This window comes from Sebastes umbrosus, chromosome 4, assembly GCF_015220745.1.
Source record: "Sebastes umbrosus isolate fSebUmb1 chromosome 4, fSebUmb1.pri, whole genome shotgun sequence".
Taxonomy (NCBI): domain Eukaryota; kingdom Metazoa; phylum Chordata; class Actinopteri; order Perciformes; family Sebastidae; genus Sebastes; species Sebastes umbrosus.
Window position 1 is genome coordinate 10,078,099 of NC_051272.1, and position 26,980 is coordinate 10,105,078.

Below are 26,980 nucleotides of genomic sequence, written 5' to 3' on the forward strand. Positions count from 1 at the left end.
GGATTGCTATGGGCTTGGAGAGAGACTGTAAAGGGAGTGTTGTAGCCGACTGATCCACAGATACAATATTTTCTTGCATGTGTTGACCTTTTTTTTTGTCTGTCTGTAAGAGCACGTAAAAGCTTGTGCCAAAACTATGTCACTAGTCAGGTCAAACCTGAAAGGCAAAACCTCACCTGCAGAGCAGAAAGAGGAGGAGCAACACTGGAATGGCATGACAGCTGCCACATTCCTTTAATGAAACTAAACATTCGTCTGAGTGACAGCAGACCTGCAGTCGAGAAAAGTCTCTCTGTTTCTCTCCAAAGAAAAAGTTGACTTTCTCAACAACACAGCAGAATCTCTGCCAAACACCCGTGAGTACAGCTACAAATATGTGTTTCAACAAACAACATGAACACAAAACTTCAGCTCTTCTCAGGCATGATGCTCCATTGTTTGTATGTTATGCTTTCAAATGGATTTTTGCTTTGGTGCAAAATAATTATATAATTCAAAAACAACTACCAAGAGTGTGTTCCAATCCATGTACTTCCAGAAGTACACTTCAATGTAGTGCGCTTTGTGCACTCTGTACTCATTTGAGTAGTGCGTAAATTTCAGCGGGGTAGGATCGTCTCAAATCGAATACTCTGTAGCGCACTGACAGGAAATGACGATCGCAACATTTGACCGCAGCTCGCTACCCGAAAAAACATCTTCTGAAAAAAAATGAAAGCAGAGTGGAAATACGTTTCCAACGTTGTCGCCTATTCCTGCGATGTATCCTCCTGTTGGCAGAAAATGCACCGGTATGTTTACGTATTGTATTGTTTTATTCTGTTATATATGTATGTTTGAATAGTGGTCGTGGCTCCGCCCCTTCCGCTACGTAGTCAAGATGGCGACAGTTGAGTGTGGAAAGTGTCCAGCGTTCCACACTCAACGATCTGACCGTTTTGAGTACAACATCCGGGTACTTTGAGTGCACTGCATTTTGCCGTACTTCCCAGTGTGAACGCACTTATGCACTCAAAATAGTAAGTGTAAGTACAGAAGTACGTGGATTGGAACACACTGCAGGTATTCAAGTTAAACTAGCTAGATATTTTTTCTAACAAATCAAGAATTTGGTAATTGACATTTTTGCCTTATCAGACTTTCACTTTTATTCTCAGAGTGTAGATATGTCTGCTGCCAGCTGTCTGCTATCTGAAGATCAGTTTCTGTGCTCCATCTGTCTGGATGTGTTCACTGATCCAGTCACCATACCATGTGGACACAACTTCTGCAAAAACTGCATCAGTCAACACTGGGATATTAATGTCCCGTGTCAGTGTCCCAACTGTAAAAAGACCTTCTACTCTAGACCTGAGCTGCAGGTCAATACTTTCATCTCTGAGATGGCTGCTCAGTTCAGACAGTCAGCTCAACAGAAAGCCAGCAGCAGCAGCTCAGAGCAACAAGCTGCCAAACCAGGAGAAGTTCCCTGTGACGTCTGCACTGGAACCAAACTGAAGGCCCTGAAGTCCTGCCTGGTGTGTCTGGCCTCCTACTGTGAGACTCACCTGGAGCCTCATCTGACAGCTTCACATCTGAAAAGACATCAGCTGATCGACCCCGTGGAGAACCTGGAAGGCAGGATGTGTATGAAGCACGATAAACTGCTGGAGCTGTTCTGTAAGACCGATGAGATGTGTGTCTGCATGCTCTGCACTGTTTTAGACCACAAGACACATGATGTTGTTCCTCTGAAAGACGAATATGAAGGAAAGAAGGCCGAGCTGGGGAAGACAGAGGCTGAAATTCAGCAGATGATCCAGAAGAGACAACTGAAGATTCAGGAGATGAAACAGTCAGTGGAACTCAGTAAGGAAGATGCAGACAGAGAGATAGCAGATGGTGCTCAGGTCTTCACCGCTCTGAAGGAGTCTGTTGAGAGAAGCCAGGCCGAGCTCATCGACACAATCCAAGAGAAGCAGAGAAAGACAGAGAAACAGGCTGAAGGCTTCATCAAAGAGCTGGAACAGGAAATCTCTGAGCTGAAGAAGAGAAGCACTGAGGTGGAGCAACTCTCACGGTCTGAAGACCACCTCCACCTCCTCCAAAGCTTCACGTCCCTGAACACTGCTCCACCCACCAAGGACTGGACAGAAGTAAGTGTCCGTCCACCTTCATATGAGGGGACTGTGGTGAGAGCTGTGAATCAGCTGGAGGAGACGCTCAGTAAACAGATGAAGAAGCTATTTGAGGCCGAGCTGAAGAGGGTCCAGCAGTCTGCAGTGGATGTGACACTTGATCCTGATACAGCAAATCCCAAACTCATCCTGTCTGATGATGGAAAACAAGTTAAGCATGGTGATGTAAGGAAGAATCTCCCAGACAACCCAGAGAGATTTGATAATTCTGCTTGTGTCTTAGCAAAGCAGAGTTTCTCTTCAGGAAGGTTTTACTACGAGGTTCAGGTTAAAGGGAAGACTGAGTGGGATTTAGGAGTGGCCAGAGAGTCGATCAACAGGAAGGGAAGAATCACACTGTCTCCTCAGAATGGTTACCGGACGATATGGTTGAGGAATAAAAATGAGTACAAAGTTTGTACCAAACCTAGAGTATGTCTCTCTCTGGAGTCTCAGCCTGAGAAGGTGGGGGTGTTTGTGGATTATGAGGAGGGTCTGGTCTCCTTTATGATGTTGATGCTGCAGCTCTTATCTACTCCTTTACTGGCTGCTGCTTCACTGAGAAACTCTACCCATACTTTGGTCCTTGTAAAAATGATGGTGGTAAAAACTCTGCCCCTCTGATCATCTCTCCTGTCAATCACACTGAGTAGAACAACCAAAGATTCACTTTTATTTGATGTAATAAATGTGTATTTATTGGTTATATACAATTTATACATTGTTGTTTTTACAGATTTTATCCCGAGAATGTTTTTATTTAATGTGTCACATTGCTACTTATTACTACAACACAAAGATTCTACCACACTGATTGATATTACCTAATGTAATCTAATTTATTCTAATAACTGCATTACCTGCCTTCAAGACTGTTAAATCATGAAAAAAATGTTTGCAGAAATCTGAAGCATTTGTACGTGTCAAATTCAAAATTGTTTATTATCTGATCATTGTGTATATAAGAAGTATTGCATACCGGCACAAATTACTTAAAAGCAGTTTATGAATAATACAAAAGTAATTTACTTTTCTCTCTTTTTTTTTTTAAATAAACAAAAGCAAACTAAAGATTTTATTGTGTCTGATTAAGTTATTTTGTTTTTGATTGATATCAAAGTTGAAAAACAGCTGATGGTGTTTCTATAATGACACCAAATAATGTGATTTAAAAACACCATCAGCTGTTCTCAGACTGACTTCAGTTGACGAGCTCCAACACCCACCACATTTGAGATAGTTGGTAGTGTAAGATTATGTATTGCTGGGACTTGCCACTGAAAATGGCGTCTAAGCCCTGAACTCCGCTCATGGACTCAACGTTTACAGTAACTATAGGCTACTGTAGGCCATGACCCATGACGTCACCAGGTCGACAAAACCGCAGCGTCAGCTGTTCTCTCTTTCTCTTTTTGGTCTCTCTCTTCTCTCTTCACTTCGGCTCTGCTCTCCACACTGGTGGAGCTCTGAGCACCGTGCAGTCTGCTTGGAGCAGACACATCAGACTCCTTTCTCCTCGCAGGGACACAAGAGTCTGCCTGAAAACATGCCTGTTAAGTACGCTCCACTAACAGAGAGCAAACAGGTTTAGTAGCGGCTACGGCACAGTCTGCCCGCTGACGGTAAAACCACCGGAGCAAAGAAGCCAGTTTAGCGCCAACCTAACTGGACCCTGCAAGGAAACAAAGACTGAAGTGACCGGTTTCCTTCAATCTGCACCATCTCAACACAGCACAGCAAAGACATTGCATTCTCATGGTACTAGCTAACAAGCATGAAAGATGCCATCCCATTGAGTCAATTCCATAGATTACAGAGAATTTGTGACACAAAGGAATCTTTTGATAACCAAGTGAGCATAATGAAATAACGTTTTAAACAAAGAGGATATGAAGATAAATGTCTAGATGCAGCCTTACAACAGGAGACAACAAAACCACAAGGGGATAGAAAGACAACAAACAAACCAAGTGCTGTCTGTGTTCTAAATTTTACTGATAGATCAAATTAAATAAAACATTCTATCAGAAAGCATTGGCACATTATTTCCAGAGACACTAAAATCGGTCAGTTATTTAATACACCACCAAGAATAATATTCCGTCGAGGAAAGAATTTGAAAAACAAACTGGTACACGCCGATTGTCTTTTTCAGAGACCTAAGACTAGCCTGACCCCTCTACCTGATGGCAATTACTTCTGGGTCTGAGTTGTGTTAAAGCAGTGCTACTAGTTTGTAGAGAATAAGTGATATGTGAGAATGCTCTCTGGTGGAGTTAATAAACTGCAGCCTGTGGTCATATGAGGTCATGCTCTTAATAAATATCTACAGTCTGATGCTGGAGCAGATTATATGAAGTCTAATTGGCACAAGTACTCTACGCTTTTTTGTTTGTTTTGTAGTTTTTTGAGCTCATTCTAAAATCAGCAACTTTACTTTTATTTAAGACTTACTTTAAAAGTATTGTACTTTAACTACTTTTACAAATAGAGAATCACAGAAAAGCCCATTAATCTACTGCTGTGGTCCAATCAGAAGGATTCTCCATCCGAATTTTAAAATCTTATTTTAGATAAAGAAAATTAGAAAATGTGCTCAACATTTTGGAGAACAGCAGTGAAGTGCAGAGGGATTAGTTGCTATGATGGATCATAGACTGTATAGTGTATGGAGATAAATACTGAAATGGTTACAGTCAGAATGACACATTGGCAGAGGTAGGAAGTATTACATTTACTTAGTCACTTTGTTTTAAGTAATTATATGGCAAATTGTTTGCATGACCTAGAATCTTTCCAATCGACTGCAACAATATGATGCATTTAACTTTCCTAACTCAGATCTACTAAGGCCACTTGAAACAGCTACAGCATTAGCATCAGTCATTTTCCACTGTGAAAGGAACAATTCACAAATTTTACTTTTAAACAGACTATATTTGTTTTACTGTATTTATCTTGACCCAAGAGAGTGAGAAAAAATACACATTGCTGAAATGTTAAAAGGTTACAAATTATAAAATCAAAGACTGAGCTCAACTTTAGACTGATGGGATTGTTGTGTGGTGTTAAAGCCTTCTGACACAATGTACAGTATGTTTTTGCATATCTACCACTCAACTGTTTTGTTTTCATTTTGTAGTAGCTTTGAAGGATTTCCTTTGATTTTAAAATGATTACTTCCTGGGAACATATCACTCTTTTCCTAATTATAAACCATCTGTGTTTTCTTAGACACACTATGGATTTTCCAGTCGTGGAATGTAATTAAGGCCGACTACTCTGTCTGATTGAGGAGCTTTTTCTAAAATAACGTAAAGGGTTCTCTGATAGAAGTACTTTACTTTTTTTGAAACCTCAAAATCACAGAGAAGCCTATATTGTGTTCCAGTGACAAAAGATTTCATCTCAGTTTATCTTTACTTTTTTTTCTCCTGTAATGTGATCAGTAAGAAATCTGTCAAAATGAAGAAAAGATGGTGAACAGTTTGTAAAGCAGCAGAAAAGTGAAATTGTAGGATAAACAGTGAGCTGAACATTGGAGTGTTTGTGGGATTGTAGAGGGACTGTAGAGGAAGTGTTGTAGCCTGTTGATCAAAAAATACAGGATGTTCTTGAATGTCTTGCACTGACCTCTTTTGTTGTGTTGTCTGTTTGTACTTGTATGTTGTTTTGGCTGCTGCTGTAGAAAAAAGAGGAAGAAACAAAAAGTTAAAACTCATCTTGTTCCAAAGCCATGTTAAGGTATTTAAAAAAGGCCTCACTGACAGATCTGCACTGAGAGGAGAAGCAACACTGAAAGAGGAGAGCTGCATTTCAGGAAATGAAAGTGAACGTTTGTCTGAGTGACAGCAGAGCTGCAGTCGAAACAAGCCTCGTGTTTCTCTCTAAAGAAACATTCAACTGAATCCAGCAGGTTTTTATCAACAACACAGCAGAATATCTGCCAAACACTGGTGAGTACACTGACCTACAGAGAATAAATACACTAACTGTCAAGATTTAGTTGAAACCAGAATCCATAACAAAGAATAAAACAGCAGATAAACTAGTCATGCTAAAAGCTAACTAGTGTAGCTTAGATTCCTTTTGGAGTACAGTATCTGATTTAATGATTATAAAAGGTACCAAATTTAGGTTTTACCACTTATAGCTGTTACACACTTTGGTAAACAGCCGTGAACTTCAAACCCTTTCCTCTCAACTTCTCTGTTTCTGTAGCTGCTGTCTGCCTTTGTAAGCTGATCATATTTACTGTGTTTCAACAACCGGTATTAACTCAAAACTTCAGCTCTACTCAGACAGGAAGTTCCTCAATATAGGCCTATATAACTGAAAAGCCATTATTAGAAAGAAAAAATTTAGCAACTTGGCTGTTATTAATGAACACAATATCTGATTACTGTAAACAAATAGTGGATGAAGAGTTTTGGTTTGTGTTCATTAAACTTGGAACTTGACCATCAATCAGAATCACGACAGGCTGCAAAAACATTTAATTGTGAGTTTGGCTGCATTTACATCAAAGGTGAAAGAACTACTGAAATATGGAGGACAGAAGCTGCCAAAATCAAAAATGAATTATTAAATTGCGCTATAAATAAATTAATTTCTCATTGAATGTACCAAAAATAATATTACAAATAAATGTAGGTATTGATTAATTGATAAATTGTATTAATTCTACTTATCTACTCTTCTATTTAATTTTCCTTTTTTCATTTATTTATATATTTTCATTTACTTAAATGTATTTTTTTATTTTTACATTTATTTTGAATCAGTTAAAAATCATTTTTAAATGTATTTATTAATTAATAAATGTATTTATTTATGCATTGTTTTCCCTTTGCAATATTCCCCCTATTTATTTCCCCAAAGTTATTTATTTCTGTATTCTTTTCTTTATACAATTCCTTTTACATGTCTTTATGCATTTCTGCTTCACTATGTAAATGTGGGAGCTGTCATTCAACATGTGTCATCATGGAGTCAACTTGAGTGCATAGATTGACTGTACAAGGCGAGCTAACGCTGTCTGCTTATCAACTCTGCAGCTGAATATGGGAATTAATACAAAGATAAATGATTAAAGTAAATTAAAACAATTTATGTAACAATTCATCAATTAATTAATGCCTACACTTATTTTTAATATTATTTTGGTACATTTAATGACATATTAATTTATTTATCGAGTAATTTACTCATTTATTTATTTAGTTTTGATTTTGACAGGTTCGGCCCTCCATACTGAGATCTTTTACTTGAGTAAAAGTAGTAATACCACAGTTCAGAAATACACTGTTACAAGTAAAAGTCATGCATTCAAAATGTTACTTCAGTAAAAGTGTTAAAGTATAAACATCAAAATATACTAAAGTAGTAAAAGTTAAAAGTACTCATTATGCTGAAAGGCTCATTTCAGAATAATATATATTATGTTATTGGATCATTATTATTGATGCATTAATGTGTTCATCACTTTAATATTGCAGCTGGTAAAGGTGGAGCTCATTTTAACAACTTTACATATTGCTGGATAGCTTAGTCCAAAATAAATACATCATAATATTAGTTGACTTATATTTTGTATTATAATCAGAATCTTAAAACTAAAAGTATTAAATTAATATAGGCTTCTATAAAGTTTGTGTGTCTTTGATTTGTCTTATTATACTGTATCTGCTTTTCATTTCCCATAAACGTGTGTAGGTTAATGCTTGCTAATGTATTAATAATTCCACTCCCAGCATGAACTGACTGCATAATATGCTGTCTTAATAAATCAGACGCTGAATAGATGCCATCAAATTCATTGACGACCACAGCACATATTTGCGTTGCATCATTTTTTAAATAAATATGGTCCTCAGTTTGATGCAATATAACTGCGTTCAGGATGACTCTCATTATATTCCACTAACCATAGTTTGATTTTATTAAACAAATAAAGTAAAAGATAGGTAATTACAGTTTTGTTTTTCACTCTTTTTGTCCTCAGAGTGTAGATATGTCTGCTGCCAGCTGTCTGCTGACTGAAGATCAGTTTCTGTGCTCCCTCTGTCTGGATGTGTTCAATGATCCAGTCACCACACCATGTGGACACAACTTCTGTAAAACCTGCATCACTGGACACTGGGATGTTAATGTCCTATGCCAGTGTCCCAACTGTAAAGAGGTTTTCAACACTAGACCTGAGCTGCGGGTCAATACTTTCATCTCTGAGATGGCTGCTCAGTTCAGACAGTCAGCTCAACAGAAAGCCAGCAGCAGCAGCTCAGAGCAACAAGCTGCCAAACCAGGAGAAGTTCCCTGTGACGTCTGTACTGGAACCAAACTGAAGGCCCTGAAGTCCTGCCTGGTGTGTCTGGAATCCTACTGTGAGACTCACCTGGAGCCTCATCTGACAAGGTCAGCTCTGAAAAGACATCAGCTGATCGACCCTGTGGAGAACCTGGAAGGCAGGATGTGTACGAAGCACGATAAACTGCTGGAACTGTTCTGTAAGACCGACCAGATGTGTGTCTGCATGCTCTGCACTATTTCAGACCACAAGACACATGATGTTGTTCCTCTGAAAGAAGGATATGATGGAAAGAAGGCCGAGCTGGGGAAGACAGAGGCTGAAATTCAGCAGATGATTCAGAAGAGACGACTGAAGATTCAGGAGATGAAACACTCAGTGGAGCTCAGTAAGGAAGATGCAGACAGAGAGATAGCAGATGGTGTTCAGGTCTTCACCGCTCTGAAGGAGTCTGTTGAGAGAAGCCAGGCTGAGCTCATCGACACGATCCAAGAGAAGCAGAGAAAGACAGAGAAACAGGCTGAAGGATTCATCAAAGAGCTGGAACAGGAAATCTCTGAGCTGAAGAAGAGAAGTACTGAAGTGGAGCAGCTCTTACTCTCTGAAGACCACCTCCACCTCCTCCAAAGCTTCACGTCCCTGAACACTGCTATACCCACCAAAAACTGGACAGAAGTCAGCGTCCGTCCACCTTCATATGAGGGGACTGTGGTGAGAGCTGTGAATCAGCTGGAGGAGACGCTCAGTAAACAGATGAAGAAGCTGTTTGAGGCCGAGCTGAAGAGGGTCCAGCAGTCTGCAGTGGATGTGACACTTGATCCTGATACAGCAGAGCCCTACCTCATCCTGTCTGATGATGGAAAACAAGTTAAACATGGTGATGTAAAGAAGAATCTCCCAGACAACCCAGAGAGATTTGATAATTCTGCTTGTGTCTTAGCAAAGCAGAGTTTCTCTTCAGGAAGGTTTTACTACGAGGTTCAGGTTAAAGAGAAGACTGACTGGGATTTAGGAGTGGCCAGAGAGTCGATCAACAGGAAGGGACAAATCACACTGTCTCCTCAGAAAGGTTACTGGTCAATATGGTTGAGGAATAAAAATGAGTACAAATCTTGTACTAAGCCTCCAGTCTGTCTCTCTCTGGAGTCTCAGCCTGAGAAGGTGGGGGTGTTTGTGGATTATGAGGAGGGTCTGGTCTCCTTTTATGATGTTGATGCTGCAGCTCTTATCTACTCCTTTACTGGCTGCTGCTTCACTGAGAAACTCTACCCATACTTTAGTCCTGATCTTATCTATGGTGGTAAAAACTCTGCCCCTCTGATCATCTCTCCTGTCAATGACACTGAGTAGAACAACCAAAGATTCACTTTCATTTGATGTAATAAATGTGTATTTATTGGTGATATACAATTTATACATTGTTGTTTTTACAGATTTTATCCTGAAAATGTTTTTATTTGATGTGTCACATTGCTACTTATTACTACAAAAACACAGATTTTACCACACTGATTGATATAACCTAAAGTAGTCTAATTTATTCTAATAACTGCATTACCTGCCTTCAAGACTGTTAAATCATCAAAACAAAAATTTGCAGAAATCAGAAGCATTTGTACGTGTCAAATTCAAATTGTTTGTTATCTGATCATTGTGTATATTAGAAATGTTGCATTCTGGCACAAATTACTTAAAAGCAGTTTATGAATAATACAAAAGTAATTTACTTTTCTCTCTTTTTTTTTTAAATAAACAAAAGCAAACTAAAGATGTTATTGTGTCTGATTAAGTTATTTTGTTTTTGATTGATATCAAAGCTGAAAAAACAGCTGATGGTGTTTCTATAATGATACGAAATAATGTGATTTAAAAACACCATCAGCTGCTCTCAGACTGACTTGACCTGACGAGCTCCAACACCCATCACATTTGAGATAGTTGGTAGTGTAAGATTATGTAGTGCTGGGACTTGCCACTGAAAATGGCGTCTGAGCCCTGAACTCCGCTCATGGACTCAACGTTTACAGTAACTATAGGCTACTGTAGGCCATGACCCATGACGTCACCAGGTCGACAAAACCGCAGCGTCAGCCGTTCTCTCTTTCTCTTTTTGGTCTCTCTCTTTTCTCTTCACCTCGGCTCTGCTCTCCATACTGGTGGAGCTCTGAGCACCGTGCAGTCTTCTTGGAGCAGACACATCAGACTCCTTTCCCCTCGCAGGGATGCAAGAGTCCGCCTGAAAACATCCCTGTTGCGTACGCTCCGCTAACAGAGAGCAAACAGGTTTAGTAGCAGCTACAGCACTGTCTGCCCGCTGATGGTAAAACCACCGGAGCAAAAAAGCCAGTTTAGCGCCAACCTAACTGGACCCTGCAAGGAAACAAAGACTGAAGCGACCGGTTTCCTTCAATCTGCACCATCTCAACACAGCACAGCAAAGACATTGCATTCTCATGGTACTAGCTAACAAGCACGGAAGATGCCATCCCATTGAGTCAATTCCATAGATTAGAGAGAATTTGTGATACAAAGGAATCTTTTGATAACCAAGTGAGCATAATGAAATCACGTTTTAAACAAAGAGGATATGAAGATAAATGTCTAGATGCAGCCTTACAACAGGTGACAACAAAACCACAAGGGGATAGAAAGACAACAAACAAACCAAGTGCTGTCTGTGATCTAAACTTTACTGATAAATCAAATCAAATTAAATAAAACATTCTATCAGAAAGCATTGGCACATTATTTCCAGAGACACTAAAATCGGTCAGTTATTTAATACACCACCAAGAATAATATTCCGTCGAGGAAAGAATTTGAAAGACAAACTGGTACACGCCAATTGTCTTTTTCAAAGACCTAAGACTAGCCTGACCCCTCTACCTGATGGCAATTACTTCTGGGTCTGAGTTGTGTTAAACCAGTGCTACTAGTTTGTAGAGAATAAGTGATATGTGAGAATGCTCTCTGGTGGAGTTAATAAACTGCAGCCTGTGGTCATATGAGGTCATGCTCTTAATAAATATCTACAGTCTGATGCTGGAGCAGATTATATGAAGTCTAATTGGTACAAGTACTCTACGCTTTTTTGTTTGTTTTGTAGTTTTTTGAGCTCATTCTAAAATCAGCAACTTTACTTTTATTTAAGACTTACTTTAAAAGTATAATACTTTAACTACTTTTACAAATAGAGAATCACAGAAAAGGCCATTAATCTACTGCTGTGGTCCAATCAGAAGGATTCTCCATCCGAATTTTAAAATCTTATTTTAGATAAAGAAAATTAGAAAATGTGCTCAACATTTTGGAGAACAGCAGTGAAGTGCAGAGGGATTAGTTGTTATGATGGATCATAGACTGTATAGTGTATGGAGATAAATACTGAAATGATTACAGTCAGAATGACACATTGGCAGAGGTAGGAAGTATTACATTTACTTAGTCACTTTGTTTTAAGTAATTGAATGGCTATTTTTTTGCATGACCTAAAATCTTTCCAATCAACTGCAACAATATGATGCATTTAACTTTCCCAACTCAGATCTAAGGCCACCTGAAACAGATACAGCATTAGCATCAGTCATTTTCCATTGTGAAAGGAACAATTCACAAATTTTACTTTTAAACAGACTATATTTGTTGTACTGTATTTATCTTGACCCAAGAGAGTGAGAAAAAAAAACACATTGCTGAAATGTTAAAAGGTTACAAATTATAAAATCAAAGACTGAGCTCAACTTTAGACTGATGGGATTGTTGTGTGGTGTTAAAGCCTTCTGACACAATGTACAGTATGTTTTTGCATATCTACCACTCAACTGTTTTGTTTTCATTTTGTAGTAGCGTTGAAGGATTTCCTTTGATTTTAAAATGATTCCTGGGAACATATCACTCTTTTCCTAATTATAAACCATCTGTGTTTTCTTAGACACACTATGGATTTTCCAGTCGTGGAATGTAATTAAGGCCGACTACTCTCTCTGATTGAGGAGCTTTTTCTAAAATAACGTAAAGGGTTCTCTGATAGAAGTACTTTACTTTTTTTGAAACCTCAAAATCACAGAGAAGTCTATATTGTGTTCCAGTGACAAAAGATTTTCATCTCAGTTTTTCTTCACTTTTTTTCTCCTGTAATGTGATCAGTAAGAAATCTGTCACATGAAGAAAAGATAAACAGTTTGTAAAGCAGCAGAAAAGTGAAATTGCAGGATAAACAGTGAGCTGAACATTGGAGTGTTTGTGGGATTGTAGAGGGACTGTAGAGGAAGCGTTGTAGCCTGTTGATCAAAAAATACAGGATGTTCTTTAATATCTTGCACTGACCTCTTTTGTTGTGTTGTCTGTTTGTACTTGTATGTTGTTTTGGCTGCTGCTGTAGAAAAAAGAGGAAGAAACAAAAAGTAAAAAACTCATCTTGTTCCAAAGCCATGTTAAGGTATTTCAATAAAGCCTCACTGACAGAGCTACACTGAGAGGAGGAGCAACACTGAAAGAGGAGAGCTGCAAGGTCTTGTTTGTCTGAGTGACAGCAGAGCTGCAGTCGAGACAAGTCTCGTGTTTCTCTCTAAAGAAACATTCAACTGAATCCAGCAGGTTTTTATCAACAACACAGCAGAATCTCTGCCAAACACTGGTGAGTACACTGACCTACAGAGACTAAATACACTAACTGTCAAGATTTAGTTGAAACCAGAAACCACAACAAAGAATAAAACAGCAGATAAACTAGTCATGCTAAAAGCTAACTAGTGTAGATTAGATTCCTTTTGGAGTACAGTATCTGATTTAATGATTATAAAAGGTACCAAATTCACGTTTTACCACTTATAGCTGTTACACACTTTGGTAAACAGCCGTGAACTTCAAACCCTTTCCTCTCAACTTCTCTGTTTCTGTAGCTGCTGTCTGCCTTTGTAAGCTGATCATATTTACTGTGTTTCAACAACCGGTATTAACTCAAAACTTCAGCTCTACTCAGACAGGAAGTTCCTCAATATAGGCCTATATAACTGAAAAGCCATTATTAGAAAGAAAAAATGGAGCAATTTGGCTGTTATTAATGAACATAATATCTGATTACTGTAAACAAATAGTGGATGAAGAGTTTTGGTTTGTGTTCATTAAACTTGGAACTTGACCATCAATCAGAATCACGACAGGCTGCAAAAACATTTAATTGTGAGTTTGGCTGCATTTACATCAAAGGTGAAAGAAGTACTGAAATATGGAGGACAGAAGCTGCCAAAATCAAAAATGAATTATTAAATTAATTTCTCATTGAATGTGCCAAAAAATAATATTGAAAATAAATGTAGACATTAATTAATTGATGAAATGTGACAGAAATTTATATTTCTGTTTTAATTTATCTATATTTATCTTTGTATTAATTCCCCTATTTATCTACTCTTCAATTTAATTTTCCTTTTTTATTTATTTATATATTTTCATTTACTTAAATGTATTTGTTTATTTTTACATTTATTTTGAAACAGTTAAAAATCATTTTTAAATGTATTTATTAATTATTAAATGTATTTATTTATGCATTGTTTTCCCTTTGCAATATTCCCCCTATTTATTTCCCCCTAGTTATTTATTTCTGTATTCTTTTCTTTATACAATTCCTTTTACATGTCGTTATGCATTTCTGCTTCACGATGTAAATGAGGGGGCTGTCATTCAACATGTTTCATCATGGGGTCAACTTGAGTGCATAGATTGACTGTACAAGGCGAGCTAACGCTGTCTGCTTATCAACTCCAGTCTTCAACATCAGTCTTGGTTGTCAGTCTGCAGCTGGTTGCATTGTCCGACTGGTACAGGTGTGCAGACCAAACAACTGGAGCTTAACTGTTTAACTCTTTTGCGGACCCCCAATGTTGAGCTTGTTCAGAGTGAGAACCTCCAGGCCGAAGCCGCCAAGCCCTTTCTCTCCATTGTAGTGTACTGTACGAAGCCGGGGATGAAGACTGGAGTTGATAAGCAGACAGCGTTAGCTAGCTAGCATGCTAACAAGTACAGTATAGTCGATCAATACACTCTGATGTCGATCAACCAATAGGCGAAAAGTTGACCCCATGACTCAAGTTGAATGACAGCCCCCCTCATTTGTATAATGAAGCAGAATTGCATCAAGAAATGTAAAAAAAGAAATGTCTAAAGAAGAGAATACAGAAATACATAAGTTTGGGGAAATAATAGATGGAACTTGCAAAGGGAAAATAATGGATAAATAAATAAATACATAAATTAATTAATAATGAAAAAATACATTTAATAATATATTTTAAATTAATAAAAAATAAATGCAAAATTAAATAAATAAATATTAGTTAATAAAAAAATAATGAAAGGGAAAATTAGTAGAGTAGATAAATAGGGGAATAAATACAAAGATAAATGAATAAAGTAAATTAAAACAATTTATCTTACAATTCATCAATTAATTAATGCTTACACTTATTTTTAATATTATTTTGGTACATTTAATGACATATTTATTTATTTATCGAGTAATTTACTCATTTGTTTATTTAGTTTTGATTTTGACAGGTTCGGCCCTCCATACTGAGATCTTTTACTTGAGTAAAAGTAGTAATACCACAGTTCAGAAATACATTGTTACAAGTAAGAGTCATGCATTCAAAATGTTACTTCAGTAAAAGTGCTAAAGTATAAACATCAAAATATAGTAAAGTACTAAAAGTTAAAAGTACTCATTATGCTGAAAAGCTCATTTCAAAATAATATATATTATGTTATTGGATCATTATTATTGATGCATTAATGTGTTCATCACTTTAATATTGCAGCTGGTAAAGGCGGAGCTCATTTTAACAACTTTACATATTGCTGGGTAGCTTAGTCCAAAATAAATACATCATGATATTAGTTGACTTAAATTGTGTATTATAATCAGAATCTTAAAACTAAAAGTATTAAATTAATATAGGCTTCTATAAAGTTTGTGTGTCTTTGATTTGTCTTATATATGCTTTTCATTTCCCATAAACGTGTGTAGGTTAAATTGGCAGTAGGCAGTATATTTTTGGCATAATTTGGCAAAAATTCCATAATAACCTTTCAGCACATTGTAATTCAAGTGTTCTGAGAGATAGCTAGACTTCTGCTCCTCCTCGTGGCTCTGTTTTCAGGCTTTAGAAAATCTAGCCGTGACGGGAGACTTTGACCAATCACAGGTCATTTCATTGAGAGAGCGTTCCTATTGGCTGTGCTCCGGTCATGTGACCAGAACTTGGCGTTCCTTCAACAGATTTTACAATGGCGGCCGCGTCACAAACTTTCTCATTTTACAGCTAAACCGTGCACTACAAGATGATTCTGAAAACATTTGACCGTTTGGTCGGAGTTCACGAGTGATTGACAGCCGGCTCTCATAGACAGCAACTGGACAGCAGACCTCAGATCAGCTCTTTCTGCTTGTTTTTCTCTAGTCTGGAAAATCTTGCAGATGCCGTTAGGAGCACCGAAGGACACAGAAGCAAATGTTTTTATCAGGTTACCTGTTTCATGTACTACTGTCAAATTATAGCGTCCGTTTTATAAAAATACCTTTTTTTAATAATATATGCTCCAATCTCGCCTACTTCAGCTTTAATGGTTGCTAATTTATTAATAATTACACTGGCAACATGACCTGACTGCATAATATGATGTCTTAATAAATCAGACGCTGAAAAGATGTCATCAAATTCATTGACGACTACAGCACATTGCGTTGCACCATTTTTTAAATAAATATGGCCCTCAGTTGGATGCAATATAACAGCATTCAGGATGACTCATTATATTCCACTAGCCATAGTTTGATTTTATTAAACAAATAAGTAAAAGATAGGTAATTACTGTTTTGTTTTTTCACTCTTTTTGTCCTCAGAGTGTAGATATGTCTGCTGCCAGCTGTCTGCTGACTGAAGATCAGTTTCTGTGCTCCATCTGTCTGGATGTGTTCACTGATCCAGTCAGCACACCATGTGGACACAACTTCTGTAAAACCTGCATCACTAAACACTGGGATGTTAATGTCCTATGCCAGTGTCCCAACTGTAAAGAGGTTTTCAACACTAGACCTGAGCTGCAGGTCAATACTTTCATCTCTGAGATGGCTGCTCAGTTCAGACAGTCAGCTCAACAGAAAGCCAGCAGCAGCAGCTCAGAGCAACAAGCTGCCAAACCAGGAGAAGTTCCCTGTGACGTCTGCACTGGAACCAAACTGAAGGCCCTGAAGTCCTGCCTGATGTGTCTGGAATCCTACTGTGAGACTCACCTAGAGCCTCATCTGACAAGGTCAGCTCTGAAAAGACATCAGCTGATCGACCCTGTGGAGAACCTGGAAGGCAGGATGTGTACGAAGCACGATAAACTGCTGGAACTGTTCTGTAAGACTGACCAGATGTGTGTCTGCATGCTCTGCACTATTTCAGACCACAAGACACATGATGTTGTTCCTTTGAAAGAAGGATATGAAGGAAAGAAGGCCGAACTGGGGAAGACAGAGGCTGAAATTCAGCAGATGATCCAGAAGAGACGACTGAAGATTCAGGAGATGAAACACTCAGTGGAGCTCAGTAAGGTAGATGCAGACAGAGAGATAGCAGATGGTGTTCAGGTCTTCACCGCTCTGAAGGAGTCTGTTGAGAGAAGCCAGGCCGAGCTCATCGACACGATCAAAGAGAAGAAGACAAAGACAGAGAAACAGGCTGAAGGCTTCATCAAAGAGCTGGAACAGGAAATCTCTGAGCTGGAGAAGAGAAGCACTGAGGTGGAGCAACTCTTACTTTCTGAAGACCACCTCCACGTCCTCCAAATCTTCACGTCCCTGAACACTGCTCCACCCACCAAAAACTGGACAGAAGTCAGCGTCCGTCCACTTTCATTTGAGGGCACTGTGGTGAGAGCTGTGAATCAGCTGAAGGAGACGCTCAGTAAACAGATGAAGAAGCTGTTTGAAGTTGAGCTGAAGAGGGTCCAGCAGTCTGCAGTGGATGTGACACTTGATTCTGATACAGCAAATCCCAACCTCATCCTGTCTGATGATGGAAAACAAGTAAACTGTGGTGATGTAAAGAAGAATCTCCCAGACAACCCAGAGAGATTTCATACCTGTCCTAATGTCTTAGCAAAGCAGAGTTTCTCTTCAGGAAGGTTTTACTACGAGGTTCAGGTTAAAGGGAAGACTGAGTGGGCTTTAGGAGTGGCCAGAGAGTCGATCAACAGGAAGGGAATAATCACACTGAATCCTCAGAATGGTTACTGGACGATATGGTTGAGGAATAAAAAGGAGTACAAAGCACTTGCTGACCCTAGAGTCCGTCTCTCTCTGAAGTCTCAGCCTGAGAAGGTGGGGGTGTTTGTGGATTATGAGGAGGGTCTGGTCTCCTTTTATGATGTTGATGCTGCAGCTCTTATTTACTCCCTTTACTGGCTGCTGCTTCACTGAGAAACTCTACCCATACTTTAGTCCTTGTCTTAACGATGGTGGTGAAAACTCTGCCCCTCTGATCATCTCTCCTGTCAATCACACTGAGTAGAACAACCAAAGATTCACTTTCATTTGATGTAATAAATGTATATTTATTGGTTATATACAATTTATACATGGTTGTTTTTACAGATTGTATCTTTTTCCCTGAAAGTGTTTTTATTTGATGTGTCACATTGCTACTTATTACTACAACACACACATTCTACCACACTGATTGATATTATCTAATGTAGTCTAATTCATTCTAATAACTGCATTACCTGCCTTCAAGACTGTTAAATCATCCAAAACATTTTTTGCAGAAATCAGAAGCATTTGTACGTGTCAAATTCAAATTGTTTGTTATCTGATCATTGTGTATATAAGAAGTATTGCATACTGGCACAAATTACTTAAAAGCATTTTATGAATAATACATAGTAATTTACTTTTCTCTCTTTTGCTGTTTAAATAAACAAAAACAAACTAAAGATTTTATTGTGTCTGATTAAGTTATTTTGTTTTTGATTGATATCAAAGTTGAAAAAAACAGCTGATGGTGTTTCTATAATGATACGAAATAATGTGATTTAAAAACACCATCAGCTGTTCTCAGACTGACTGAGTTGACGAGCTCCAACACCCATCACATTTGAAATAGTTGGGAGTGTAAGATTATGTAGTGCTGGGACTTGCCACTGAAAATGGTGTGTGAGCCCTGAACTCCGCTCATGGACTCAACGTTTACAGTAACTATAGGCTACTGTAGCCCATGACCCATGACGTCACCAGGTCGACAAACTGTTCTCTCTTTTTCTTTTTGGTCTCTCTCTTTTCTCTTCGCCTCGGCTCAGCACTCCACACTGGTGGAACTCTGAGCACCGTGCAGTCTGCTTGGAGCAGACACATCAGACTCCTTTCTCCTCGCAGGGACGCAAGAGTCTGCCTGAAAACATCCCTGTTAAGTACGCTCCGCTAACAGAGAGCAAACAAGTTTATAGCGGCTACGGTACAGTCTGCCCGCTGACGGTAAAACCACCGGAGCAAAGAAGCCAGTTTAGCGCCAACCTAACTGGACCCTGCAAGGAAACAAAGACTGAAGCGACCAGTTTCCTTCAATCTGCACCATCTCAACACAGCACAGCAAAGACATTGCATTCTCATGGTACTAGCTAACAAGCATGAAAGGTGCCATCCCATTGAGTCAGTTCCATAGATTACAGAGAATTTGTGACACAAAGGAATCTTTTGATAACCAAGTGAGCATAATGAAGTAACGTTTTAAACAAAGAGGATATGAAGATAAATGTCTAGATGCAGCCTTACAACAGGTGACAACAAAACCACAAGGGGATAGAAAGACAACAAACAAACAAGTTCTGTCTGTGATCTAAATTTTACTGATAGATCAAATTAAATTAAATAAAACATTTTATCAGAAAGTATTGGCATATTATTTCTAGGGACACTAAAATCGGTTATTTAATAACCCACCAAGAATAACATCCGTCGAGGAAAGAATTTGAAAGACAAACTGGTACACACTGATTGTCTTTTTCAAAGACCTAAGACTAGCCTGATCCCTCTACCTGATGGCAATTACTTCTGGGTCTGAGTTGTGTTAAACCAGTGCTACTAGTTTGTAGAGAATAAGTGATATGTGAGAACGCCCTCTGGTGGAGTTAATAAACTGCAGCCTGTGGTCATATGAGGTCATGCTCTTAATAAATATCTACACAGTCTGATGCTGGAGCAGATTATATGAAGTCTAATTGGTACAAGTACTCTACGCTTTTTTGTTTGTTTTGTAGTTTTTTGAGCTCACTCTAAAATCAGCAACTTTACTTTCATTTAAGACTTACTTTAAAAGTATTGTACTTTAACTACTTTTACAAATACAGAATCACAGAAAAGCTCATTAATCTACTGCTGTGGTCCAATCAGACGGATTCTCCATCCGAGTTTTAAAATCTTATTTTAGATAAAGAAAATGAGAAAATGTGCTCAACATTTTGGAGAACAGCAGTGAAGTGCAGAGGGATTAGTTGCTATGATGGATCATAGACTGTATAGTGTATGGAGATAAATACTGAAATGATTACAGTCAGAATGACACATTGGCAGAGGTAGGAAGTATTACATTTACTTAGTCACTTAGTTTTAAGTAATTGTGCAGCTATTTTGCATGACCTAAAATCTTTCCATTTTGTAGTAGCGTTGAAGGATTTCCTTTGATTTTAAAATTATTACTTCCTGGGAACCTATCACTCTTTTCCTAATTATAAACCATCTGTGTTTTCTTAGACACACTATGGATTTTCCAGTCGTGGAATGTAATTAAGGCCGACTACTCTCTCTGATTGAGGAGCTTTTTCTAAAATAACGTAAAGGGTTCTCTGATAGAAGTACTTTACTTTTTTGAAACCTCAAAATCACAGAGAAGTCTATATTGTGTTCCAGTGACAAAAGATTTTCATCTCAGTTTTTCTTCACTTTTTTTCTCCTGTAATGTGATCAGTAAGAAATCTGTCACATGAAGAAAAGATGGTGAACACTTTGTAAAGCAGCAGAAAAGTGAAATTGCAGGATAAACAGTGAGCTGAACATTGGAGTGTTTGTGGGATTATAGAGGGACTGTAGAGGAAGCGTTGTAGCCTGTTGATCAAAAGATACAGGATGTTCTTGAATATCTTGCACTGACCTCTTTTGTTGTGTTGTCTGTTTGTACTTGTATGTTGTTTTGGCTGCTGCTGTAGAAAAAGAGGAAGAAACAAAAGTTAAAGCTCATCTTGTTCCAAAGCCATGTTAAGGTATTTCCCAAAGAGTCAATAAAACCTCACCTACAGAGCTACACTGAGAGGAGGAGCAACACTGAAAGAGGAGAGCTGCAACGTCTCACTTCCTGAAATGAAAGTGAAAGTTTGTCTGAGTGACAGCAGAGCTGCAGTCGAGACAAGTCTCTGTGTTTCTCTCTAAAGAAACATTTAACTGAATCCAGCAGGTTTTTATCAACAACACAGCAGAATCTCTGCCAAACACTGGTGAGTACACTGACCTACAGAGAATAAATACAGTAACTGTCAAGATTTAGTTGAAACCAGAAACCACAACAAAAGAAAAAACAGCAGATAAACTAGTCATGCTAAAAGCTAACTAGTGTAGATTAGATTCCTTTTGGAGTACAGTATCTGATTTAATGATTATAAAAGGCACCAAATTTAGGTTTTACCACTTATAGCTGTTACACACTTTGGTAAACAGCCGTGAACTTCAAACCCTTTCCTCTCAACTTCTCTGTTTCTGTAGCTGCTGTCTGCCTTTGTAAGCTGATCATATTTACTGTGTTTCAACAACCGGTATGAACTCAAAACTTCAGCTCTACTCAGACAGGAAGTTCCTCAATATAGGCCTATATAACTGAAAAGCCATTATTAGAAAGAAAAAATGGAGCAACTTGGCTGTTATTAATGAACACAATATCTGATTACTGTAACAAATAGTGGATGAAGAGTTTTGGTTTGTGTTCATTAAACTTGGAACTTGACCATCAATCAGAATCACGACAGGCTGCAAAAAACATTTAATTGTGAGTTTGGCTGCATTTACATCAAAGGTGAAAGAAGTACTGAAATATGGAGGACAGAAGCTGCCAAAATCAAAAATGAATTTTTGAATTACTCTATAAATAAATAAATTTCTCATTGAATGTACCAAAAATAATATTAAAAATAAATGTAGGCATTAATTAATTGATGAAATCAGAAATTGATATTTCTGTTTTAATTTGTATTTATTGTATTTACTTTTGTATTAATTCCCCTATTTATCTACTCTTCTATTTAATTTTCCTTTTTTATTTATTTATATATTTTCATTTACTTAAATGTATTTGTTTATTTTTACATTTATTTTGAATCAGTTAAAAATAATTTTTAAATGTATTTATTCATTATTAAATTTATTTATTTATGCATTGTTTTCCCTTTGCAATATTCCCCCTATTTATTTCCCCCTAGTTATTTATTTCTGTATTCTTTTCTTTATACAATTCCTTTTACATGTCTTAATGCATTTCTGCTTCACTATGTAAATGAGGGAGCTGTCATTCAACATGTGTCATCATGGGGTCAACTTGAGTGCATAGATTGACTGTACAAGGCGAGCTAACGCTGTCTGCTTATCAACTCCAGTCTTCATCCCCGGCTCCATACGGTGGGTTGTCAGTCTGCGGCTGCTCCCCCCCTCCTCTGCCTCAGATCTTTGGTCTTGCATTGTGCGACTGGTACAGGTGTGCAGACCAACCAACTGAAGCTTAACTGTTTAACTCTTCTGCGGACCCCCAAGGTTGAGCTTGTTCAGAGTGAGAACCTCCAGGCCGAAGCCACCAAGCCCGTTCTCTCCATTGTAGTGTACTGTACGAAGCCGGAGATGAAGACTGGAGTTGATAAGCAGACAGCATTTACTAGCTAGCATGCTAACATGTACAGTATAGTCGATCAATGCACTCTGATGTAGATCAACCAATAGGCGAAAAGTTGACCCCATGACTCAAGTTGAATGACAGCCCCCTCATTTGTATAATGAAGCAGAATTGCATCAAGAAATGTAAAAGAAAGAAACGTCTAAAGAAAAGAATACAGAAATAAATAAGTTTGGGGAAATAATAGGGGGAACTTGCAAAGGGAAAATAATGGATAAATAAATAAATACATAAATTAATTAATTAATAATGAATAAATACATTAAACAATATATTTTAAATTAATAAAAAATAAATTCAAAATTAAATAAATAAATATAAGTTAATAAAAAAAAACGGAAAATTAAAAGAGTAGATCAATAGGGGAATTAATACAAAGATAAATGAATGAAGTAAATTAAAACAATTTATGTTACAATTCATCAATTAATTAATGACTATACCTATTTTAATATTATTTTGGTACATTTAATGACATATTAATTTATTTATAGAGTAATTTACTCATTAATTTTTGATTTTAACAGGTTCGGCCCTCCATACTGAGATCTTTTACTTGAGTAAAAGTAGTAATACCACAGTTCAGAAATACACTGTAACAAGTAAAAGTCATGCATTCAAAATGTTACTTCAGTAAAAGTGCTAAAGTATAAACATCAAAATATACTAAGGTACTTAAAGTTAAAAGTATTCATTTTGCTGAAAGGCTCATTTCAGAATAATATATATTATGTTATTGGATCATTATTATTGATGCATTAATGTGTTCATCACTTTAATGTTGCAGCTGGTAAAGGTGGAGCTCATTTTAACAACTTTACATATTGCTGGGTAGCTTAGTCCAAAATAAATACATCATAATATTAGTTGACTTATATTTTGTATTATAATCAGAATCTTGTAACTAAAAGTATTAAATTAATATAGGCTTCTATAAAGTTTGTGTGTCTTTGATTTGTCTTATTATATCTGCTTTTCATTTCCCATAAATGTATGTAGGTTAATGCTTGCTAATCTATTAATAATTACACTGGCAACATAACCTGACTGCATAATATGCTGTCTTAATAAATCAGACGCTAAATAGATGCCATCAAATTCATTGACGACCACAGCACATATTTGCGTTGCATCATTTCTTTAATAAATATGGCCCTCAGTTTGATGCAATATAACAGCGTTCAGGATGACTCTCATTATATTCCACTAACCATAGTTTGATTTTATTAAACAAATAAGTAAAAGATAGGTAATTACAGTTTTGTTTTTCACTCTTTTTGTCCTCAGAGTGTAGATATGTCTGCTGCCAGCTGTCTGCTGACTGAAGATCAGTTTCTGTGCTCCATCTGTCTGGATGTGTTCACTGATCCAGTCGCCATACCATGTGGACACAACTTCTGTAAAACCTGCATCACTGAACACTGGGATATTAATGTCCTATGCCAGTGTCCCAACTGTAAAGAGGTTTTCAACACTAGACCTGAGCTGCGGGTCAATACCTTCATCTCTGAGATGGCTGCTCAGTTCAGACAGTCAGCTCAACAGAAAGCCAGCAGCAGCAGCTCAGAGCAACAAGCTGCCAAACCAGGAGAAGTTCCCTGTGACGTCTGCACTGGAACCAAACTGAAGGCCCTGAAGTCCTGCCTGGTGTGTCTGGTCTCCTTCTGTGAGACTCATCTGGAGCCTCATCTGACAAGGTCAGGCCTGAAAAGACATCAGCTGATCGACCCTTTGGAGGACCTGGAAGGCAGGATGTGTACGAAGCACGATAAAACTGCTGGAGCTGTTCTGTAAGACCGACCAGATGTGTGTCTGCATGCTCTGCACGGTTTTAGACCACAAGACACATGATGTTGTTCCTCTGAAAGAAGAATATGATGGAAAGAAGGCCGAGCTGGGGAAGACAGAGGCTGAAATTCAGCAGATGATCAAGAAGAGACAACTGAAGATTCAAGAGATGAAACACTCAGTGGGGCTCAGTAATGAAGATGCAGACAGAGAGATAGCAGATGGTGTTCAGGTCTCACCGCTCTGAAGGAGTCTGTTGAGAGAAGCCAGGCCGAGCTCATCGAAACGATCAAAGAGAAGCAGAGAAAGACAGAGAAACAGGCTGAAGGCTTCATCAAAGAGCTGGAACAGGAAATCTCTGATCTGAAGAAGAGAAGTACTGAAGTGGAGCAGCTCTTACTCTCTGAAGACCACCTCCACCTCCTCCAAAGCTTCACGTCCCTGAACGCTGCTCCACCCACCAACGACTGGACAGAAGTCAGCGTCCGTCCATCTTCGTATGAGGGGACTGTGGTGAGAGCTGTGAATCAGCTGGAGGAGACGCTCAGTAAACAGATGAAGAAGCTGCTCGCTGAGGCCGAGCTGAAGAGGGTCCAGCAGTCTGCAGTGGATGTGACACTTGATCCTGATACAGCACAGCCCAACTCATCCTGTCTGATGATGGAAAACAAGTAAACTGTGGTGATGTAAAAAATAATCTCCCAGACAACCCAAAGAGATTTGAGCCTTGTCCCTGTGTCTTAGCAAAGCAGAGTTTCTCTTCAGGAAGGTTTTACTACGAGGTTCAGGTTAAAGGGAAGACTGACTGGGATTTAGGAGTGGCCAGTAGAGTCGATCAGCAGGAAGGGAAAAATCTCACTGTGTCCTCAGAATGGTTACTGGACGATATGGTTGAGGAATAAAGATGAGTACGAAGCTCTTGCTAGCCCTTCAGTCTGTCTCTCTCTGAAGTCTCAGCCTGAGAAGGTGGGGGTGTTTGTGGATTATGAGGAGGGTCTGGTCTCCTTTTATGATGTTGATGCTGCAGCTCTTATCTACTCCTTTACTGGCTGCTGCTTCACCGAGAAACTCTACCCATACTTTAGTCCTCACTATGGTGGTAAAAACTCTGCCCCTCTGATCATCTCTCCTGTCAATCACACTGAGTAGAAACACCAAAGATTCACTTTCATTTAATGTAATAAATGTGTATTTATTGGTATATTACAATTTATACATTGTTGTTTTTACAGATTTTTTCTTTTATCCTGAAAATGTTTTTATTTGATGTGTCACATTGCTACTTATTACTACAACACACACATTTTAGGCATTACCTGCCTTCAAGACTGTTAAATCATCAAAAAAATGTTTGCAGAATCAGAAGATTTGTACGTGTCAATTCAAATTGTTTGTTATCTGATCATTGTGTATATAAGAAGTGTTGCATTCTGGCAGAAATAACTTAAAAGCAGTTTATGAATAATACAAAAGTATTTACTTTTCTCTCTTTTTCTTTAAATAAACAAAAGCAAACTAAAGTTTTTATTGTGTCTGATTAAGTTTTGTTTTTAATTGATATCAAAGCTGAAAAAACAGCTGATGGTGTTTCTATAATGATACAAAAATAATAATCAGTTTCCCAGGATCCTTGAGCCCTGAACTCCGCTCATGGACTCAACGTTTACAGTAACTATAGGCTACTGTAGCCCATGACCCATGAAGTCACCAGGTCGACAAAACCGCAGCCTCAGCTGTTCTCTCTTTTTCTTTTGGTCTCTCTCTTTTCTCTCTCACCTCGGCTCGGCTCTCCACACTGGTGGCGCTCTGAGCACCGTGCAGTCTGCTTGGAGCAGACACATCAGTAACTCCTTTCTCCTCGCAGGGACGCAAGAGTCTGCCTGAAAACATCCCTGTTGCGTACGCTCCGCTAACAGAGAGCAAACAAGTTTAGTAGCGGCTACGGCACAGTCTGCACGCTGACGGTAAAAACCACCGGAGCAAAGAAGCCAGTTTAGCACCAACCTAACTGGACCCTGCAAGGAAAACACAGACTGAGGCGACCGGTTTCCTTCAATCTGCACCATCTCAACACAGCACAGCAAAGACATTGCTTCTCATGGTACTAGCTAACAAGCATGAAAGATGCATCCCATTGAGTCAATTCATAGATCACAGAGAATTTGTGATACAAAGGAATCTTTTTGATAACCAAGTGAGCATAATGAAGTAACGTTTAAAACAAAGAGGATATGAAGATAAATGTCTAGATGCAGCCCTGAAACAAACAAACCAAGTGCTGTCTGTGTTCTAAATTTTACTGATAGATCAAATGAAATGAAACATTGTATCAGAAAGCATTGGCACATTATTTCCAGAGACACTAAAATCGGTCAGTTATTTAATACACCACCAAGAATAACATTCCATCGAGGAAAGAATTTGAAAGACAAACTGGTACACGCCGATTGTCTTTTCAGAGACCTAAGACTAGCCTGACCCTCTACCTGATGGCAATTACTTCTGGGTCTGAGTTGTGTTAAACCAGTGCTACTAGTTTGTAGAGAATAAGTGATATGTGAGAATGCCCTCTGGTGGAGTAATAAACTGCAGCCTGTGGTCATATGAGGTCATGCTCTTAATAAATATCTACACAGTCTGATTGCTGGAGCAGATTATATGAAGTCTAATTGGCAAAAAGTACTCTACGCTTTTTTATTGTGTTTTGTAGTTTTTTTGAGCTCATTCTAAAATCAGCAACTTTACTTTATTTAAGACTT

At 38.2% G+C, this 26,980-nt stretch overlaps 2 protein-coding genes and 1 pseudogene across 2 annotated transcripts; all 3 read left to right on the forward strand.

Annotated features, from left to right (window-relative positions):
- Positions 1-250: 250 nt before the first annotated feature.
- On the forward strand, positions 251-10,231 carry LOC119486648. The gene is given in 6 exon segments (XM_037766938.1): positions 251-356; positions 1,158-2,658; positions 2,661-2,805; positions 5,391-5,419; positions 6,009-6,112; positions 8,161-10,231. Coding segments are annotated over 5 exon segments (3,423 nt in total). The 5' UTR covers positions 251-356; positions 1,158-1,166; the 3' UTR covers positions 9,814-10,231.
- A 2,727-nt stretch (positions 10,232-12,958) lies between these two features.
- LOC119486426 (E3 ubiquitin-protein ligase TRIM21-like) lies at positions 12,959-18,258 on the forward strand. Its single transcript, XM_037766528.1, is given in 3 exon segments — positions 12,959-13,099; positions 16,367-17,905; positions 17,907-18,258. Coding segments are annotated over 2 exon segments (1,644 nt in total). The 5' UTR covers positions 12,959-13,099; positions 16,367-16,375; the 3' UTR covers positions 18,021-18,258.
- Positions 18,259-20,799: 2,541 nt separating this feature from the next.
- Positions 20,800-25,414, forward strand: LOC119486430 (annotated as a pseudogene).
- The last annotated feature ends 1,566 nt before the right edge of the window (positions 25,415-26,980 follow it).